The sequence below is a fragment of the Amphiura filiformis genome, chromosome 15, assembly GCF_039555335.1.
Source record: "Amphiura filiformis chromosome 15, Afil_fr2py, whole genome shotgun sequence".
Taxonomy (NCBI): Eukaryota; Metazoa; Echinodermata; class Ophiuroidea; order Amphilepidida; family Amphiuridae; genus Amphiura; species Amphiura filiformis.
In genome coordinates, this window is record NC_092642.1 from 15,632,224 (window position 1) to 15,655,135 (window position 22,912).

Below are 22,912 nucleotides of genomic sequence, written 5' to 3' on the forward strand. Positions count from 1 at the left end.
GCTGAATGCTCTCTCAATTAGGTTATGACCCAAATCAGATGACTCACAGCTGTATAATTATGCTGGGTGGGGCTCTTACTAGTGCAATTGTAGATAACAACATGTTGTCCCAATTTTTCTGCTAATTATTAACGAAAAATAATTATGTCAGCAGAGCTTGAGATGAACTTAGATATACTGTAAGAAACTGCCCACAAAAAAGACTCAACTATGATAGAAAAAGTTATGACTTAATGGAGATGATACGATCTAATGTTTCTTACTTCCTCTATGCAGTGACACCAATGCCTTGACACACCTGTGATAAGTGCATACCAGTATGCTGCCTTTGCACCTGTATGCATTTGATTCAAGTTGTACAGTACTGCTCCAGCAAGTGGAAAATACACTTACATGCATCAATGCGTAGAGGAAGCAAAAAATCTTTACCCATTAAAATCTACTGGTATTATCTCACATTCCCCAGTTATACAGCTGATCAGTTCAATAAGACTTAATAATGCAGACAATGTAGTGTCATAACATACCCTCTGAGGAGTAGGTATTCTATCTAGAAAAGTAAAGAACTGGTACAGGGAGTAGGTTTGTTGTACCGAGTCTCATCTCTAGTTGAGAGTGCCGTTGGTGTGTTTATGCAGTTATGTCACCAGTGTGCGAACAATCCACCCTCTTCCTGCCCATGTATTTACACCCCTCAGGAACTACCATTGCAAAATAAACTGAGCTCAAAAAGAAACTTATAATTTTTCACAAGGTCATATCTTGAAATCCTGTCCATCAAATTGAACCAAAATTACACACAGATTTACTTCAATACTCTACTCTTAACACATGTCAGTAACCAAGCAGTTCTCCAACTGACACAACAGCAAAATGCACTGACATGGGACAGCTTCCTGGACCACATTCACAGCCCAGCCCTGTTTCATGAAAAAAAGTGTATGAAAAGCAGAAAGCAGCACCGTTTTATCATCTGTGCAAGGATCTTGTGTGCATTCTCACAGATTTTTTGTCCCGTGTCAAATGTTGGGCTGTGAAAGTGAAGGAAGTCCAGGAAGCTGTCCCATGACAGTGTATTTTGCTGTTGTGTCAGTTGGACAACTGCTTGGTTACTGACATGTGTTTTGAGTAGTAGAGTATTAAGGTAATCCTGTGTGTAATTTTGGTTCATTTTGATTGACAGTATTTTAAGATATGACCTTGTGATTCACAAGTTGTAAAAAATTATAAGTTTCTTTTTGAGCTCAGTTTACTTGCATATAGTGTTACTCTCAACTTAAGACAAGACAGTGTATAGTTCGGTGAAGCCATGAGGAGTCTGACTGTGATTCATGATCTTGAAACTACTTTGAGATACCTAACATGAAAGACAACAGCCCTGTATTACTACTACTAATAATAAGAGTATCATAAGCCCTTTACCTTTAATGATTGGCTACCAGACAGATACAAAACTACCAGACTTACACAAGATGACAATTAATGTTGCTTCTGTAAATACCCCAGTTCTTTGTGACTTTGCCACACAACACACCTCCCACTAACCACAGATGCAGGTATGGGTGGGCTAGAGGCTCTTCCAGTTGAAATGCCTACACACCCTATTCAAGTCATGACCTTATTCTTCCACACAGGGAGTGTGAATTTCAAATTACCTGGTGGCTCTATTTGAAATTGTCACCCCTGTGTGGGAGATAAAGGTCATGCCTTCCAGAGGGGGAGTAGGGATCTCAACTGGAATAACCCAATCCAGATCGGCAGCTTATTCCATAACACAGTATTAGCTTATGGATTTGAATTCACTGATTTGCAGTCATCATAATGAACTTGTATAGCATATTACAGATGAAAATGCATCTGTAATATGCAAAACATTGCGGACAAATCATCCAATTTTGACTAAATATGATGATGTCCATAGGGTTGCTGATAGCGATTGATAGGCAAAAATGATGCATGCTGGGAATTAAAAGGGCTCAAACTTGATCTTTGATTTTCATTCCCAGCATGCATCACGTTTGCCATCAGCAATATACCTTATACCCAAGGCTTTGGTAAGTAGAAGCTTCTGATGAAGAACCAAGGTGTAGATAACCAGAGTATTCTGATGAAAGCTAGTCCATGTCTATTATGATTTCCACATGCTGATGAACACCAGTTTATTATAAACCATCCCTATATAACCGGTAAAGTGCCTTGAGTGAATCACTGACTGCGAGTAGCGACCATGGCAAAAACAGCTTGCAATGTACAAAGATGTGTAGTATCGCACTCTATAGTTATAGGAGTGAAAATGAGGAACGGTTTATATTTGTCTGCTGTTCGTCTGTATGCGGTATTCACCACAACATGTTGAAACCCTAGGCAAGATGAAACAATCCTACAAGCCTACGTACCTACTCATCTGCGTAACTATATAAAGACTCCATACTCAATACAGAAATCTGAATTAACTAAAAGGACGCATGCAACATACCTCTGGCTCGTTTTTGGGTGAAGCGGGAGGTGTAGCTTTCCTGGCCAACTCCTGTTGAAATAGTCAAACTTAGCAATAAAAAACAACTCCCAAAAATAGTAACATGATGAAGTAACAGAAATGGCATAACCAAATAATAATCAAAATCAAACATAAATTAGGGAATACTTTAACAATCCTGTCCACCACTGTCTGAGAGCTATCTGCACTGGCAACTTTACATCATAGATAGTACACACAACTTGAAGTGGAAAGGATTATTAAGCATTACCGAAACCGAAAACAGAAAATAAAATCAACTGAAATGAAGGCTTATATGTGACAAGATCAAGCCATCAGATACTGGCAGTAAATCATATCTAAATGAACTCAATTTTAACAAAAAACATGCTAATTCTGCCATAATGATGTCATTTTTTATCAATCCAAGCTAACATTTAGCTCCCAATGTGGATGTGATATTAAGCCTTTCCCATCAAATCATGCTTCATGTTTTCTTCCATGCATATTTCCATGCATCTTAAATTGTACTTTTAAATGAAATTAATTTGTTCCCCTCCGAAAATATTTTGTATTACATGAATTTTACTTTTTTTTGTCTGATTCCATCGCATGCTTACATTCATGCAAACAATGCAGTAATGTACATATCAATGATCATAGAAAGTTAACATGATGCTAGCATAGTCTAGCATGAAGTGAATAATATTAATTTACGGCCAATACTAAATTACAAAATTAATTGTTCTCTTTGTCTTTTTTATTTTATTTTAAAATTTTGATTATTTATGTATGAAGCCTTGCTAAGACTCAATTGGTCACATATATGAAAATGAAATCAAAATGCAAGAATCGGATCAAGAAATTATAAAATGAAATTTGCTGTTATAGTAACAAGAAAACAAATAAAAGATATAGCCTGGGTACTTTTGCTGGAACCCTGCTTCTTTTAAACAAATGCAACTTCAGTGGTGTAAGGATCCATCCATATACTTCAACAGATTCACCACACAAGAAGGATCCTTTATACCACCTTATCAGTTGCAACTGAAAAGCACACAGGGTACCAGCAATCAAGTATGACCTTTTGACCCCTACTGACCTCTTGTTTCCATTTTGGCACTGGTTTCTCAGCCACTTTAGGTGGCTCTCCTAGTAAATCTTTAAATCTGTCATTGGTTATGATGGGTGATTTCACCGGGTTGAAATCCGAGTGTCGCCTTAGATGCTGGTTGTCCCGATCTATTAGCTTACGTTTCGCTCTCTCCTCTTCTATTAGCCTCTGAAAGGTCAAAAGGTCAAAGATTAATATTATAATGTGTTTAATAATGCTTAACAATCCTTAAAAAGGAACATTGCTACATTTCATGATATAAAGACCAAGGTAATATACACAGAGGGTATTATTCCCCGGGATTATTCCATTACTTTTGTCATTGCTAATTGACCTTTTCGGTAAATCCCATAAGCCTTTGCGAGTACACCTGAGAACTCGTCATTTAACGTCTCGCCGACTTGCCATGCACAGTAACAATGTTCGATAAACGATGCACACATCGGCACAGATTGGTGTGACGTCATATGACAAGTTCTCAGGTGTACTCGCAAAGGCTTATGGGATTTTCCGAAAAGGTCAATTCCCACAGGTGAATGATGTGCTGATTTTGTTTAAACTGAACAATTTAAACTTTTAATTTTTCTTCTTGGAAATTCCTTGTGAATTAAAAATCCACACTACCACTGTGGAAAATTTAGCTAAAGTCTTCCACAGCGGGAGTATGAGTTTCGAATAGAATAGACAAATTGGGTAGCTTCCATTTGAAATACTCACTCCAGTTGTGGAAGATATAGGTAAAGCCATAATACTAAGGGAGTATGGGTTTCAAAATGATTAACCCTAACCAATTACATTTGAAAAACATACTCCCTCTGTGGAAGATATTTCCAAAATCTTCCACAGGGGTAGTGTTAATTTCAAATGGAAAAGCCCAACACCCAACAGAACATTTCATTGGCTCTGCCATAGCAACATATCAAAATGCATTACAGATCACAGTAATAGGAAGTCATGCTGACCAGGATTTGCACCTATGACCTCAAGTCAGCCACAGATCTATGCTTTGGTACAGGGATTACATCATAAGACTTGATATGGCTTTGGTACCTATATGATCCATTACCTGCCTTGCATAGGTCCCATCATAACATTGGCCCATATACACCAAACAGACATACTTATAATACACATCTTTCGTTCATACTGGGAACACAATGTTTATACTCATAATGTACATCATACTTAACATTACACCTAAAACCACTTTGTAATACTCATTTTTATATCAAAAATGATGTAATAATGTTAATACAAGCCATATCGAATAGTGCCATCACAATTAGTATAATACATGTTGGAAGATTACTATCATTCAGAGTTAGTTAGTCGTCATCGTTTCCATTACAGCATATCTTATGTTAATGTAGAAGATATAAGTTTTGTTAATATAGCATTAACAAAAAGGTATAAAATGTTACTTTATAGTTTCATTTCAGGAGAAATACAGCCCTGCTATATAATAGCATTATATGTTTACATCTTTGTCACACAAGGCTGACTCAAGAAAGAATTTAATTCACTGATTGGATAACTATACAGCACAAGTTTTCACATTATTTAGAGGTTAATAACTGCGCATCGGTTATTTGGAGGGCATTGTGAAAAATCTAAACATTTTGCCTTTGGAACCGAGGAATATCCCGAGGGCGTGCCCCGAGGGATATTCCGAGGTCCAAAGCAAAATGTTTAGATTTTTCACAATGCCCGATGACTATATTACCGATGCAAAGTTATTAACCTCATTCATAACCGTCACTTTAATCTCTTCACCTTACAAAATAACACAAAATTTTGCTCAAAAGTTTATAAAAATAGATGATTTTTACATCTTCCCTTTCCAAAAATCGATCAGGCTAAAACATGACGACCAATAACAAAAGTGCATATCACAATCTCTTCAAATATGGTAGCGCGCAATCCAAATACGGCAGCCGGCGCGCGCGCAGTTTGTTCGACGCATAACAACACGCAAATGCCGGTCAATTGTGTGCGACATTGGAACAATTACGCATTTTGCGGTCAATTGTGAGATATTAATGACCTCGATTTGCGTTCGCGTTTTCACAAATAACTAAATGTAATTGGATCGCACGCATCGCGTTTATTAATGAGGTTATGAATATGTTTTGATGACACCAAGTGTGTGAAAATATTGGAACCAAAATGTAATACTGATAAAATTTGATGTATTACGCCCAATATTTATTGGTCTCGCTATGAGTTTTAATATTGGACTTGACTACATCTCGTCCAATATTTTAAAACCTATAGCTTAACCAATAAATATGAGCTCAATCGATACAATTTCATATCAAAATGGAGAGACATATCTTTGGACAATATTTGGGCTGCTTTCTATTCTTTTCTTGTCTCATTTTTGTTTCTTTGTAATTAACTCTTTCCACATGGGTGTTGATTGCAGACGACAAGTTTCAATTTTTTTTTAAATTAAAAAAAATTCAGAATTGTAAATTTTCATGGCAATATTTGGAATCAGCATGAAAAATGCATTAAAATGAGTACAAACAAGCCTGGTACTGGTTCAGTGGTTTTTAAGATAGCTCTTGATATTTTGAGAAATATCTTAAAAACTTTTTATGTTGAAGCCTATGGCTAGCACGCAGAGTAACTTCAGTACTTACGCTCAAAGTAAACCTCATGTGACAAAGACTAGATAGGAAGTATTAATATGCGCATTGGGCTATTTCAGTTGAAATCCATACAGTCCGTATGGAAGACACAATCTTAATCTCTCACACAGGGAGTTTTCAAATGTAGTCCCCAATTCAGGTAACCCAATTTGAAATTCACACCCCATGTGTGGAAGATTATGGTCACATCTTCCATAGGTTGTGTATGGAATTCAACTGAATAGACCAATGTTATATTCAAATACAGGCCTTTCACATAGCATGGTAACAGCACTTGCAAAATTATTATCCACAAGAATAGGACAAGTGCAAAAGTTAAAAGAGGAAAACTGCCGCCAAGTTGAAGAGAGTAAATAGTACGGTAGTAATGTGCATGTCACACATAACATATTATGTTGTGTTCAAAGTAATACATTAAATAGAGGAAAGATTCATCAAATAATCTTGCTGAATAGCCTCTTTTAACCCCCTGAGCACTACCTGCCAATCAAACATTGCCTCTGATTGGTCGATTACATGATATCTTCATTTTAATCACCAATCAGAATGGAGTTTTGCAAATAATTCACCCCAGATTTTGCATGGTGAAATTATTCTAACAATGTTGCTGATTGGTCCAATTGATAATGAAAACTCCTTTTTGACCAATAGGCAGGTACTTCTCATGGGGTTAAACTAAAATAAGAGGGAAATGAATAAATGTCTCATGCAAATGTTTACATTTTCTACAGGACCATAACTATCGAGTGTATTAACTCTTTCCACATGGGTGTCGACTGCAGACGACAAGTTTCAAATTTTTTTAAAAAATAAAACATGTCAGAATTGTAAATTTTCATGCCTATATTTGGAATGAGCATGAAAAATGCATTAAAATGGGTACAAACAAGCCTAGTATTGGTTCAGTGATCTTAAAATAGCTCTTGATATTTTGAGAAAATATCTCGGAACCTTTTTATGTTGTAGGCTATGGCTAGCATTAAAAGCATTGTCTCCAGTTATCAAGAGTTGCCAAAAACAAAACAAATACAATACTTAAGGTTTTGTGCTTTTTCTCTTTTCTCATCTAGATAAGCCTATTATACCAAAACATATTGAAAATTATCCAAAGTTGACAACAAAATATGAAAAAGGTTTGGTGTAAATTATTTGATTTTTGATATGACCAACATAATTTTCATTTCAAAGTTTGACATTGAGGAAGTTTGAAAAAAAATTAGGGATTTCAATGAATTACAAATATGTGGTTCTCACATACAGCTAAATCCCAAATAACTATGAACCTTACATAACTGTAGAGGGCAGCATCCATTTTTTTTTTGCAGTGCAAAGCCCTATTTGCATATAGTTGTACCCAGACTCAGCAAATCACATAATAGTCATTCAAACTTATTCAGTCTTTCCATCTACATAAAGTACTACTTTGCAAGAACACAGTGTATACCAACTCACCCCGATCCATATGTTCTGTACTTACGTACAACAAAAAATTAGAAATGCTTTCAGAATATCAGAGTTCTACAAAAATCTACAATGTTGCAATTATCGCATTAAATTCAAGCAAAAATGAGGGTAAAAAGTGCATATCTTGCAAACTTTTGTAATCTTAATGTAAAAACTTGTTATCGAAGTTATTTCTTACTATAAAAATGAAAGTTTATATGATTTCATTTACTCATATATCAGACTATTCCACTTGAAATCCATACTCCCCCTATGAAAGACATGACCTTAAAATTCCACACAGGGCCAAATGGGGTTACCTGAATGGCTGACTCCCGGGGCTGACTCCATTTGAATTATACACTCCATAAGTGGGAGATTAAGGTCATGTCTTCTACAGGGGGTGTAGGTATTTCAGATGGAATAGCCCATCAGGTAATAAGACAATGGGAAGAGGGTAAAGTTTGTCAGTATGGGTACTAATATGCTAAGTCTAGATGATTAATGGAATTTGCATGCTATGGTTGATGAGTGAAACCTAATTTTGTTCATACTTTTTCAAGTTGTGAAACTAACTCAAAGGACAAAATGGTCACACACAATGGTTGTATAGGCTACTCACTATGGACCACAATGGCCTCACCCCAATGGCATAGTTCAATAACCTCAATTAAACACTCATAGTGCAAAATTTGACATTCAATGAATGTACAAATGTATTGGGGTTAAAGAACTGTGCCCTGATAGATGAACATGTTGTGGATCCTAGTGTTCTGCTGTTATATTCATGAGGGTTTTATATTTGTGAATTTGGCGAGTGGACATGCAGGCACAAAAATAACAACACACAAATATATAGTTTTTAACATTTGCATAAATTCCGCAAGATAAACAACTCGCATAATATCCAAAAATCCTAAAATCACAAAACATTTCTGTATGATGTCCTTGGATATGAAAATGTCATAATGTTTTGCTAATAATATTGGATATATGATACCCAGTGACTTATGGAAGATAATCTCAAAATCTGCTACCTAGAAATATTGAAACTTGATATAAATATAATCACAACTTATTGCTGATCTGGTGACAGTGGACTTAGCTCAAATCAAAGTCACCCAGGACATCTGTACCATATGTCCAAGGTTTGCAGCATGTTAATAGCTTTTCTTGTGAATTTGCTCCGTACAAAATTCCTTTACATAAAAGGCACACACTGTATGTACACAGCACACACACACCCACTTGCAAAGACCTGCAACCGTGGACCTTTTTTGACTAGAAATACCCAACCGTGGACCCCAAGGACCAAAATTGTCTGTCCAAGGACACCCACCAGACACCAGACTGTTTACATACCAAGGGGGTACCCCTACCCTAACAGACATGGACATTGGATTACATGGCGAATTACATGCTTTATATTTTGGCTGATTCCGCCAACCACAGACATCCTCAGTTGGAGATGTGTCCCCATTTAGGCAGTAAAAAGTCAGATTAAGGTCCATGATTGCAAGTCATTAAAAATGTACATACATACACACAATATTTGTAAGTTTCAGTAGTGCAGGCACTGTGTGTATGTCATGTAAAGAGTGTGGTTATCATACAACTGCTCATGACACACCCACAAAGTGCATCCATTACAAACTTTAACGGAAACTTTTGATTCTGCTGTTAAACAAAATAATCCTGTTACAGTTGACATTTGCCACCACTTTTCCTTCTTACAGTAAGTAAATGGTCTGTCCTCTCACTCCATTATTCATACATGCATGTGGGGGTGCACTTGTGTATATTTCAAATGCATGCGCATGTTTGTATGTATATGTGATGGCATCCACATGAGCTTGTTTGAGCTATCTGTATGTATATGACTACTTGGAACTAAAACTGAACAAACCTACAAAAAAGCTTAAAATTTAACACTCTGCAAACCTTTCATGGACAGACTCCCTGTACCCCCTTAGACCCTTAGTCTTGAGCTTGTACATGCTATTACATTCTTAACCTCATATTTCTGGAGATGGGAGAGGGAGTCATTCTCTTCATATTTCTCTAGTTGGGAGAGGGAATCATTCTCCTCATATTTCTGGAGATGGGAGAGGGTTTCATCCTTTACCTCAGCTGTTGCCTTGTCGACAGTTGATGGAGGGTTGCGATAATTGTACAGCCTATCTCCGCCCGACAACATACGCTCACGCTCCTTTGTGGAAGCTGTAGTGAGGGAAAGAGTAAGAGACTGTGTAAGAGACTATGACAATGACAAGTAAATAAATAAATATCAAATCATGAAAAAATATTGTTTCAAAATTTTGGACAAAAAGAAATTCACCACAGCAAATAATGCTCCTTTCTGCAAAATAGAAATAAAATAGTGAATAATTGTTAGTAGTGACATTCATATCCTGCACATTTTTTTTCTGACAATCAGCTGTAAATGAAGAACAAGCTTTTAATCAATGTTGCAAGAACTACCATCATGACCATATTTTCCATCTTGCCAACAGTAAGCACAGGTATCCTCAACTTGTTAAGGTATGATCCAAAACGTTATTTATTTCAGCCATTTTGATTTGATTTGTTGAAATCCTTCCAGGAGGCAATTTCCGACTTGAAAACATGCAACCTATCTAAATCCATTAAATGGACTACTCCAGTTGAAATCCATACACCCCTTATGGAAGACATGACCTTAATCTCTCACACATTCAGGTAACCCTATTTGAAATTCACACTTTTTGTCTGGAAGACTAAGGTCATGTTTTCTATAGGGGGTGTATGGTTTCCAACTTATAAAAGGTAAAATACTTCCATCACTTTTTTCATATCTTAATTTCTTTGAAAGTAGAGATAAATCTTGACATGGTTCACAGACCATTTCTGCAATATCCAGATTATTTCGTATGTAGTTGATCACTGGTTGAGAATACTTGGCTTAGTATGGAACCATATATCCAATAATTTCATGTAAGCCATCTCTACAAGCCCAAGTCTGCAAATTATAAAACTGTTCTAACCAATTCCACCAACCAAATCTAGTCAACTTTATAATATACGAACTAGCACAACATTGATATCTAACCCAAAGCCATCTATGCAACATCAACATTTCATTTTACAAACAATATTATTGTTAATTTACTAAAATCCCAACAAATGCTCAACTTACATGCAAAATGAAGTTGCTCTAACATGACGCAGCACAATTTCTATACCAGTAAACCTTCAAAATAAAATATTCAACTCTATAGCCGTCAAATCATAGACCGTGTTATCCCATGATATTTCATTTTGTAGGTGTAATGAATGCAATCAAGCTATGATATTACTGCCAGAGGAAAATATTTGTAAGTCGGTAAATTTGTAGCCTTTAGCGATAAAGAATTATGAAGTGCTGAAGAAATTTGTTTCATTTATTTTGTTTACAGATGTCCATGCCTACAACAACATGCTTGTACATTTCAAGTTTAAATAGCTTTTTAGAGCCAAGCATATTGTTGTGAAATTAAAATGACATGAAAATATCGGACTTTTCTTGAATATTTTTATCCCAGCTGACAGCTATCATTGACATCACGGACATCAAAGTCAATAGGGATCTTGCTTTTCTTGCTTTGAGCCAAAATTGCAGCAGGGAGGGATTCCTGCAGTATAATTGCAGGAGGGTGAGATTCCTGTAGCTGATGTCTGTGGTGTCATGTGTGGACTTAGCAGGAACACAAATCACGATAATAAAATCTTTTGGGCATCATGTTGGTACAAGTTATTCATTCATTCTGATCAACAAATCAAAACAGTGTGATTATTCTAGCCGATTTTTTCATTCCTCAGAAATAAAGACAACCATGAAATTTAAACACTCTTCCAATTTTAGATCTTCAAAATAAACATTACTTTTACAAGGAGCATGAACATCAGGATGGATACGTGAAATAGTAACATAATTACTTTCCTCAACACAAGAATCTTTTGACAAAATAATCATCTAGGGTAGACGTTCATTTTCATTTTAGTAAAGTTGTGTGGCACCAATTTGCAAAAATCAAGTCTTGGGAAACTGATTGTTATAAGAGTGGTTTTAAAAACAAATTTATAAATCTCTGTATAGAAACACAGCATATGGTTGGTAATATCCCATGTCAACATCAACCTTAGAATTATGATGGAGCATATTATCGAATGGTATATGAAAACAATCAGGCAGAATGACATTGGCGGTGTGCATGTATGACATTGGCAGTGTGTGGGATGTCTGCCAACTTGCTGACTGTCACATGACACAACTGGATTGAAGGAGATCAAACCGGCAGATATCATACCAGTACCATCCAACAACAATAATAACAACAACAGTGTCAATAAACAAATGTTACAGAATAATAGGAGAGAGCTATGTGATAATCATTGGCCATTTTTTGACACTTTTCAACAATATTTTTCTTAAATTTTCATGTTGATTCAAATAGTGATGCTTCATGTTTAGTTTACAAAACCCCAGAAAAAGTAAATCATGACCTTCCTGACTATGATATCCTAGCTCATTGACTTACGGTACTGAACTACCATGAAAGCACAAATATTTGTGTACATGGATATTTTTAAAATCTTTAAAATCTATCCAGGTGTCTATTGTATTTTTTATACTTAGCCTAAGTCCCTCAGCCTCAGTGGAACAAACTCGCCATGCATGGCTGTTGAAGAGCTAGTAGTTTCGGCCTAGTATCATGGCAATTTCTAACACAAAGATATTTCTAACACAAAGATATCGGGATGATGACGCTGTGCAACACAACCCATAGTAGATAATGGGGACACTTCATTAACACTTTGAATCCTGTGCATAATAAATATATTGGCAGATGGGTAGGAAGTCAAGTGTAACATATAAGCATGACCTAGGCTGTCATCGTGTAATGTGACTCCACCTTATGTCCAAAATAATATAAAGAAACACACCTTATTCATGATGCTGTCCTGTCCTTGGTAAATAAAAATAGAGTTTTGGTTTTTGACACAAAGCGTAGACCACAATGCTTCCACTTTGAAGGATGTTGTTGTACAAATGTGTTATTTTAAAATTTAATTTGAAAGAAAATATTTTTGACAAAAATATAATAATTTTTGTGTTTTTTAAATAAACATTTTGAAGATTATGCTTAATTAGCTCTTTATCATCAAATATTTTGACAATACAAATTCATTATCATAATAACAAATATGCAAATTAGACCAAAAAAGTCGCCAGAGATTCTAACTGTGACCTACCCCCGAATATCTGAAGGCAGTCTATCTAGCCATTCAAGAGATACAGTATCTGGACGGAGGCACATCCATTGCTGCAAAAACAGTATGCTATGTACATGTACTCACTCCCTCTATGAAGGGACATTCCCATATTTTGGGATATGCATAGTCAAAGCCATCTTATAGACCACATAATGATATGTAAGGACAGTGAGGGTATGTGCAGCGGTCAAGGGTCCATTTTTCAGTCTAGCCATAAGCCTGTGAATATTGATGACGGTCTGAAGATTTCCAGGCCAAAACAGTCCCAGAATGTTCTTGCTTATTATAAGCCCTAGAATGTTCTTGCCTAGCAACACTGGGCCTTATAATATAACCAAAAGGAATAATATAACTAAAAGCAAGATTCAGAATAAACCTTTTGTAGATTCAGAATAAACCTTTTGTAGATTCAGAATAAACCTTTTGTAGATTCAGAATAAACCTTTTGTAGAACCTAGCCAGTCTGCGTTCTGCAGGATTGGATAAATCTGGAATGCAATACTGAAAAATAGTAAATCTAATCTACACATAAATCAAAATAGAAATGATTCACCAGAAAACACCTACTACATTTCAAACCTGTGGACTCTATCTACCAAACATCCCCACACCTGAGTGGTGAATCAAAATCTACCAGCTTTAACCATCTCCACACGAGTGTCAACTGCAGACAAAATTTTCTTTAAAAATTCAAAAATTTCAAATTTGTACATTTTCATGACCATATTTGGAATCAGCGTGGAAAATGCATTAAAATGAGTATAAACAAGCCTTGTATTGGTTCAGTAGTTCTTGTGATAGATCTTGATATTTTGAGAATATATCTTGAAACTTCTTTTTTAGTTGAAGCCTATGGCCAGAAATACAAAGCATTAAGTATTTCCCCAGACAGAGACCTGAATGACTGGTGATAAGCTTGTGAGCATCATTTGTACAGACTGTTTCCGGTGCACATTATCACATACTGAATGTAGCACACAACCAGGGAGGCATCTCAGAGATGGTATAGGGAGATGTCATCCTATGGGGGGAGCCTTTAGGTGTTTTGACAGTAGTGTTGATCTTTGACAATAAAGCGAACTACGCATTCCTTCCATTATTGATCACTTTAATGACATTTAGAGATACAACATTATTTTTCCTATATCATTTCCAACTTTTCACAAGTTTGTTCAATCAGAGGCTTGCTTTACAATGATAATAACCATGGTCAACAATTTTCATAATTGACATAATAATCATAAATTTTTAAAAAAATTTAAGCATTTACATATTTGAAGATTGATACATCTGATGATCTGCTCTATTAAAGAAGGTCAAATGAAACAGTATAAGAATTAATTGCCATAAAAAGATGACATGTCATAAAAATGATTCATCTCTGGTGCAGTCATTTATATCTTATATCAATTCAAGTTGTAGGCCTATACATACAAACTCTCCTCTCTCTCTTGCAGTTGGCATTCATAACTCCCTGGTCTGGCCATATATACACACCTTCACTCAAATTCCATTATACTGTAAAACAATTCCAAATTCTAGGCCAATTTTCAGATTTTTGCCACCCTGAAATTTTCTTTTCACATATCTTCTGGTGCCAACACTGCTCATATCCAAGGGGAGTGGTAAACTTGCACAAATTTAGCAAAACCAGCCTCCCGGTTCCCTGCAATTTTACAATTTTTCAAATGTTTGACCATTTTGCATAACCTGGATCCACTCCTGTAAGTTTATAATCACTGCAAATAAAAGGAGTAAAAGACAACAGTAATAAAAATGATTCATCTCTGGTGCAGCAATTATCTGATACAAATTCTTGTTGTATACATGCCAAGTAGGGCCCACACATCTCCCTGGGTTGGCATTCAGACCAAGTCCGTCTAATACTTCACCCTCACTAAACATCACAAAATGTCAGTGCTGCCATACAGTCTGTTTAGCCATACACATGCGCTCCAATATTTTTCTTTATCTCACCGCTAGTAAATATTTTCTGTTAGACTGATTCAGTTAACAGGGTATGTCTTCTTTAATTTAGATACCTATGTTGTAATGTGTTCCATGATTTTTGACTGCAACTATTTGAAACATCTTCATACTACATACCCGACTCCATATACAAGATTCTTTTATTTGATAAGCTTTCATAAATCTTACAAGATAATTATTTTTATTTCATGTTCTTAAAGGATGATTTAAGTGATCCTAGCATCCTCTTTTTATGACATTTTCAGTAGATATCCACCAAAAAGTGTATTCCCAAAATTTCAGTTGATTATGATTTTGCGTTTGCGAGTTATGCATGATTATGTGTATACTGCTCTATAGGCCACTGTTGTAATTTTGTTCTGGTATACCAGAACGAAATTCAAATTTGACGATATTTTTGCTAAATGAATTTTTGGAACGCAAGCATAATTATGTAGCCAGAGGTTTCCAGCGGTATAAAAATCTCAACTTTTTTTGAGAATAGTGGGGGATGAGGCTGTGCATCACGAAATGCCCTTTTAATGTTCTTAAAATGTTTATTACCTAGGCTATAGTATTTCTTTCATGCAATTAACACTAAAGCCATAATGTACGATTTGTGTCAAATTTGTTATCCTTTACCCAAAATGCTGAAATAATATTAGTGATTGTCAGGAAAGGTTTCTGTCCATTTTAAACTGAAGTACATCATGGTTTAAATGTGTATTGCCTTACATTTGTAGGCTATAATATCTTTATTTCATGCAAATACAAATTAAATAAATTTTTTTATTTAAATTAGGCCTAAAATTGATTAGATGATAAAAAATATGACAAAGTACAATATCAGATGTGAGTTGGACTCACCTAGGATCCACAGATACAATTCCATTTTCTTAATCGGCCGTTGGCCATCGCTTCAATCAAGTTGGATGGAATATAAAAAGGGGGAAATCTAGCTTGTGTATATTGATCTATGTAGTAAAGCATTGAGATTGCATAGGGCCGACCTTTGACAATCTTGTAATCGGATTCAGGCGTTCATTTGCAGGGTTAGTTTGGAATGTTTTAACAAGATGAGAAAATAAGACGACACAGGTAATACCTTGGCCTAGGAAATGATACTGGATACCCAAGATACTGAAATAACATTGAGGCTGTTGGAAATCGTCAAATCGTTTTTTGTTAAATTTTTTGTGCTAATATTACTTCAGACATGGCTAATTATCTCAATGAATTAAAGATTTCACTTTCTTTATTTAATTTTGAACATCGTTTATTTACAATCTATTAGTTTCACTGATCATAAAAATTTTGAAATCGAATTAATTGTATAAGCTTCCCAATTGGTATTGGTGTTGTTGTTTATAATGACATCCTATAATTAGTTAACTTGTGCTTTATATTAATCTATGCTTCACTACATGATGATAATCAGGACCATCTTGTAATAGTATAATACAAGCCATGCACTGGCATACCAAAAATATCCAATAACAGGAATCCAATACCCAGCCTGACATCACCACGACTCGACAAACAAGCATACCGACATATAGCGACTAAGAACACCCCTATTTATAAAAATGGAATCTCCTCATCATTAAGCAATTACAGACTCGATGGTCACAAAGTTGACAAAACATGTCTTGTTTATTACCGATGGCGTGTGCAAACTAAACAAATACAAAACAAATGGAATGGCTTTATTTACGTGGAGCAGGAGGCGGAGTTGTCGGTTTCCGAGGCACAGCTCTGTATTCAGTCAATATCTTGAGTATATCCCGTGGGCCAGGATCCGAATCAGTTCTGCGATACCGCTTCTTGGAACGTGGTACCCCTCTTGGTGGTTTAGGTGGCCTGTGCCACAAGTCATCCTGACTTAAATACTGTCCTTGATTTTTTGCATAAGCAAACTGCACCATTTCTATACTTGGGTTATTATAAAACATCCCACGATACGTCATAATGGTATCCGTATCACCGTTACTACGGTCATCATTGTGAGGTTATCCGTGATACAATGATGGCGGCAGAATTCCACAACCTATACACACATCATTTATATCCTGAAGTCATATGGTGATAATTCCGGTGTGCAACAAGCCGTGATTTTCTCCCGATATAAATCCCAGCACAAACTGCCTTTGGTCCCTTGCATACATGTAGACAATCTTTTGGTCCCAGAATAAGATGCAGTCAGTAAGCTTACTGCCAGTAAATCTCTGCTGTCATACCACACTAAACGCTACAATATATACAGCTAGATGTATTTCATTAGAGGTCAACTCTTGGACAAGACAAGTCAAAGGCTTAGTGCAATATGTCATTGGATGCCATTTTATAACTTCATCGCTGTGTCGTGTGCCATGCATCGGCATGAAAACTTCACCAAGATGTACAAAACAATGCCGCTTGCTTGCACCCAGGTTTAAATTCTTTTCCTGGTCAGAAACGAGAATCTATGAAAAAAGCCCTTAAGATATTGTGAGTAGTGAGTGTGTAATCCGTATGGGTTGGATGGTTGGTATCAAATTGATAATAATGAGGTCGATGTCACGCTGTGAAGGTGAAGATGACTTGATGATGAATTCGCCCATAGACACACACACACACAGACACATCTGGATGGGGACCAGGTGATGGGAGGACTATTAACCATCGTCTGCTAAACCAATAACTTGAATCAAAAACTCCAAGACACCAAGAAGAATTAAGAAAACTATTTTCATCTACATACAGTCTTGGAAGTTTTTTGGAGCATCAAATTTCATTGACGTTTGAATAGTAAATGAGATTTCCTTTGAGGCACAATTGATATACAAGACAAGCGCAGGTAGTACACATTTCTTAGGAATTGATGATGGCTCCACGCTATTCAGTAATGAACTAAATTTAAACAAAATGGACTCTTTCCAATCCTATACAACACCCAAACGTTTAATATTTTCAAAATGGAAGGAGATGAAGAAAAAGAGAAAGAAAAAGAGGAAGAGGACAACAGAGAACAGTGGCATACCAACTAGGGGTAGGGGAAGTTGACCTCATGAACCTAATTTTGGTTCATTTTAACATTATTGCAATTGCTCATTTTTGCACTCCACACACATTTGGCCCATGGAAAAAGTTTTCCAGACAATGATTCAAACTTCTGTCACATTGTAAGATTTTAGACGAACATAGGGCATCATATTCTACATGTATGAGCATCCATGGAGGTCTTGTCAACATTTGACATGACAAATTGTCCATTAATGAACTGCCTTGCTAGCCAGCCAATGAAAACAATGAGATGATGAGAAACACACCACAGCTAATTCTTCCGTTCTCATCTCAGTCATAGCCATTATACCTGGTGTATGACCTCAACATGCTCATCTATAAGGACACAGTTATCTGACCCCTAATATGATTTAAACTTGTAGATTGACCTTTGGATGTACTGGGTACAAAAATTAATACTCCTCAACTTGAAGTAAAAAATAACATTTGGCTCCAAGTGCAGTTCACTTTTGACTTCACCAAGGAGATGGAGAAAGAGGAGAAAGTGGAGCAGGATGAGGAAGAGGAATAAGAAGGAAAGGAGAAGAAGAAGAAGAAAAAGAATTATGATAACCAAAAGGTTTTAGGAAGGGAGCTCAAATCAGTTGAACATATGACACTCATTCTACTATTCCTCAATTTGTATCATATACAGGCCCGTAGCCAGGGGGTGCGGGGGACGAGCACCCCCATGCCAAAAGTCCCATTTGCGTACTTAAAAAAAAAAAAAACAGAGGGTTTTTATGCCTTTTTGGTCCAAAAATGTCCAAATCCGCCCAGCCCAAAAAGGTCAAAATTTGGAAAAAAAGTCCACTTTTTCAAAATCAGCACCCCACCAAAATAAATCCTGGCTACCGGCCTGATCATATAATGGCTTCATTAATTTAATAAAAAATATCCCAGTCAATACAACATTTAAAACATTTATTTAGGATACATGTTTTGACTAGCTTTATATTGAAGTTTTCAAGTACTCTTTTGTCATCAAATTCCCATTACCCATTTCCACCAAGACATACCATCTTTTAAAGTATCTGTTTTCAAAGTGATAGTCATGTACATGAATGTTAAGTATGCTATCAACATGCCTCATAATATTAACTCCTATCTATTTATATAGCATAGCATATGACCGATGTAAAAATGATGTCCAAGCCATGTAGTACTTGATCAGATGGAGGCAATTGGGCTCTTCCATTTAAAATGCACACTACCCCTGTGGAAGATTTAGCTAAAGTCTTCCAAAGAGGGAGTATGAGTTTTGGTCTATTGCCATTTGGTCTAATACCATTTCGTCTAATTCCCGAGTAGTCTATATTCAATTGGTCTATTGCCAGAAAGGCTAATTGCCACTTAGTCTAATAATCGTATAGTCTAATGTCTATTTAGTCTAATATTGTTTGGTCTAATAACCAATATGTCTACTAACCATATAGTCTAATAACCATTTGGTCTAATACTTCTTCAATAACCATTTGGTCTAATAACCGTTTGGTCTAATAACCGTTTGGTCTAATACTCGTATGGTCTAATAACCAGTTAGTCTAATACAATTTCGGCTATTTATTAAAAAACTAAATGCTTGTAAGACTAAAATGGTTTGGAGACCAAATGAGTATTAGACCAAATGGCTATTAGACCTATTGGTTATAGACCAAATGGGTATTAGACTAAATGGTTATTAGACTAAATGGTATTAGACTTAATGCTTATTAGACTAAATGGTTATCGGACCAAATGGTTATATGACAAAATGATTATTGGACGTAGTGGATATAGACCTAATGGGTTTATATGAAATGGATGTAGACAAAATGGATATTAGACCAAATGGTATTAGACCAAATGGCAAATCCCCTGAGTTTTGAATAGAACAGAAAATTGGGTAACTTCCATTTGTAATACTCAATCCAGTTGAGGAAGATATAGGTAAAGCCATATACAGGGGGAGTATGGGTTTCAAAATGATTAACCCTGACCAGTTATACATTTAAAAAACATACTCCCCCTGTGGACGATATTTCCAAAATCACCCACAGGGGTAGTGTTAATTTCAATTGGAATAGCCCATTTGTAAGCCATCCTATAAGCCATAAATCTTTCTAGATTTTATAACATTATATTGTTAATGTACCCAACTATGTTTCACTTGTATAAGGCCAAAAAAATAAGAAAGAAAGAAAGAAAGAAAGAAAGAAAGAAAGAAAGAAAGAAAGAAAGAAAGAAAGAAAGAAAGAAAGAAAGAAAGAAAGAAGGAAAGAAGAAAGAAGTTTGTATATGCAAAAACATGATCTTTTTTTGTGGCCAATTTTTTTTGTCAGGCAATCACAAAAAAAACCCAAAAACAAAACAAAACAAAACAAAAAACATAAATTCAATACCATAATAATGCAACCATGAAATATCAACTGTATTACCATTTATTTGACAAGCAGTATCTTAATCAACCTAAACAGAGATGAGCCATTTTAACCAGGATACTCTGAAGTAGGTCAATAACTGGTGAGTTTTGTGCGGTCATATTTTATGTAGTGCAAAAATAGAAGTATCAAATGATCATGTTTGAACTGTTATTGACTTCCTGTCAACCCAAACACAAGTCTAGCTATAGCTACCAATGATGACTCCAATCAAATGATCCATACTAAATACATCAAATATGATCTAAACAAATGATCCGTTTTAACTTCATCACATCACCAAGACAAAATTCATCTTGATGGTAAGTTATAACCTTTAACTATCACAGCATCTAGAGGGCAGAGTTCAATGACATTCCTGGTATGTTGCATTGTTGCCATTTATATATTTATACTATATGTTATACATGTACAGTATCTAATAAAAAACAACATTGACTTGGCAAAAAAAAAGTTTAATGTCAAAACTTGCGTATTTCAGTCTCAGAGCATATTTTTATCAAGTTTATAATTCACATATACATGATGATCTGATCAAAATCAGAACAAATCAGTCAATTTCCCATTTCTGAAACATAAAAGATCTTAGATTTCAAGTCCTACAAATATTTGCATTCTCAAAATGTTAACATCAAGTAGTCATTAAACTGTAGTCATGTCCAAAAAGACTGCAGTTTTGACTCGAATTCAAAACAAAATTATGTATAAATGATTCAGGCCCATAGCAATATCAAATTTGAATGAATTCTGTCAAATCATCACATTCCAAACACAGCTACATGCTTAGATGAATACCTTAAAGATAAGCCCATCTTTTCATCTGTCTATCATTCAAAATGACCGCTGGCCTTGCTACCTGGCCTGTCACTGGACCGTCCGACACCCTCTGAACACAGGAATGTGGCACACGGTATAACATTATACGAGGACACATGCAACCAACAGACAGTTGCGTGCATGAAAACATTTGTATAGCTCATTTATCCCCATGTAGCCTGGCTGGAACAATTTTATTTTTATGTTTCCTCAAAGAACGACTAATTAAACAAAACTAACAAGACCATAACAAACACCAGTGATGCTGTCCTCATCAAAACTCTAGATGATCTGGGGCGGTATTAAGGGTAATGATTATTGAAGATCTTGGAGAAGATACCATCACCATGGTTACCAAATGATACCTGTGAGAAAATGTTAATGACGAGTAGGCAATGACATGTGATTATGTTGAGGCTGACTGACCCATCACCATGACGATCTACATTAAGCAGCATCTGTAAACATTTGCATATATTTGCACATAAATTTTGCATATATTTGCATAAATTAACATAATAAACATACATATTTAATACTTACACGCATAAACTATGCAGCATCACTCATTCATACCAAAAATCGAGCCTTTTGCTATTTTTTCACTTTTTTGTGCAAAAATTCTGCCATTTTCAAATAACTTGCCATTATTTCCACATGCAGCATAATAATCTTTGATTGGTGGATACAGTGATTTATTGTACAGCCAATCACATAAACTTGCATTTCTGAAATTCTGAATTAAGTTCTTGCAATATATTCACACCTTGTAAAGATATTTCACTTTTATAAAGTGTGTTGTTGCAACTTACAGGTTTTTGAAACTGAAACTTCCAGAAAATTATCATCACATTACAAATTTGCATATATTTGCATAAATTTACATTGCAACTGTGGGATTGGTTTATGGTATTAAACAGCCAGCATGCAAGTCAAATGCTCATATTATTTTCATGCAACATGCAAATAAGCTTACTGATGTCAAACTGAACAAAAATGCATTCACAATGGTGTGCTTGTTAATCACAATCCATGCTCGATAACAAAATAAAACTGTATCAAACATGTTCTTTCATGTGCTTTACACATAAAAATTAAATCATTGTGGTTATTTTCAGAAACAATAAGACTTTAAAATGCTTAATTGATAATCGCACAACTTAAAAATTCTCAATATGACATCTACCATGTTATATGATATTCTCTAGAAATACCTGTAATTTATCTAGAAATACCAGCTAAGATCTATAAATATTTAGCTTTTTCTATCATGAAAATGGAAACTTCAGCTGAAACTTTATTGATTGTGTATGAACTGCAGGATTGCTGAAAACAACATTGATATTCATTTATCTGTGATTAAATATTTATATTTACTTCAAAGTTGATTTCTTCTCAGCTTTCAATGCACAAAATATGAAATTCAAGAACATTTTTAGTTAAAACAACAAAAATCAAATTAAATCATAACAATGCTGTTAATTACTTGGAATAAGTTAATGGCCATGCATAAAATGGAAATTAATCATTCTTGACTGAAAACTTCATATATTGAACATTGATTGAACTCCGGTAGCAAACAGTATGTTTTCTCTTAAAAATGCATGTTATTGTTGTAGTAAATATGTAAATCACTTTCTTAAAACATTGTATTAATATACAATTCAAAATATCAGTTACATATTGT

General features: G+C 35.4%; 1 protein-coding gene across 1 annotated transcript in view; it reads right to left on the reverse strand.

The window, feature by feature from the left end:
* LOC140170738 (uncharacterized) overlaps nucleotides 1-22,912 on the reverse strand; it is a 248,356-nt gene that overhangs the window by 32,663 nt on the left and 192,781 nt on the right. The window contains 3 exon segments of the mRNA XM_072193968.1: nucleotides 3,579-3,758; nucleotides 9,813-9,907; nucleotides 16,662-16,958. Of these exon segments, the coding sequence (XP_072050069.1) occupies nucleotides 3,579-3,758; nucleotides 9,813-9,907; nucleotides 16,662-16,958 (572 nt within the window).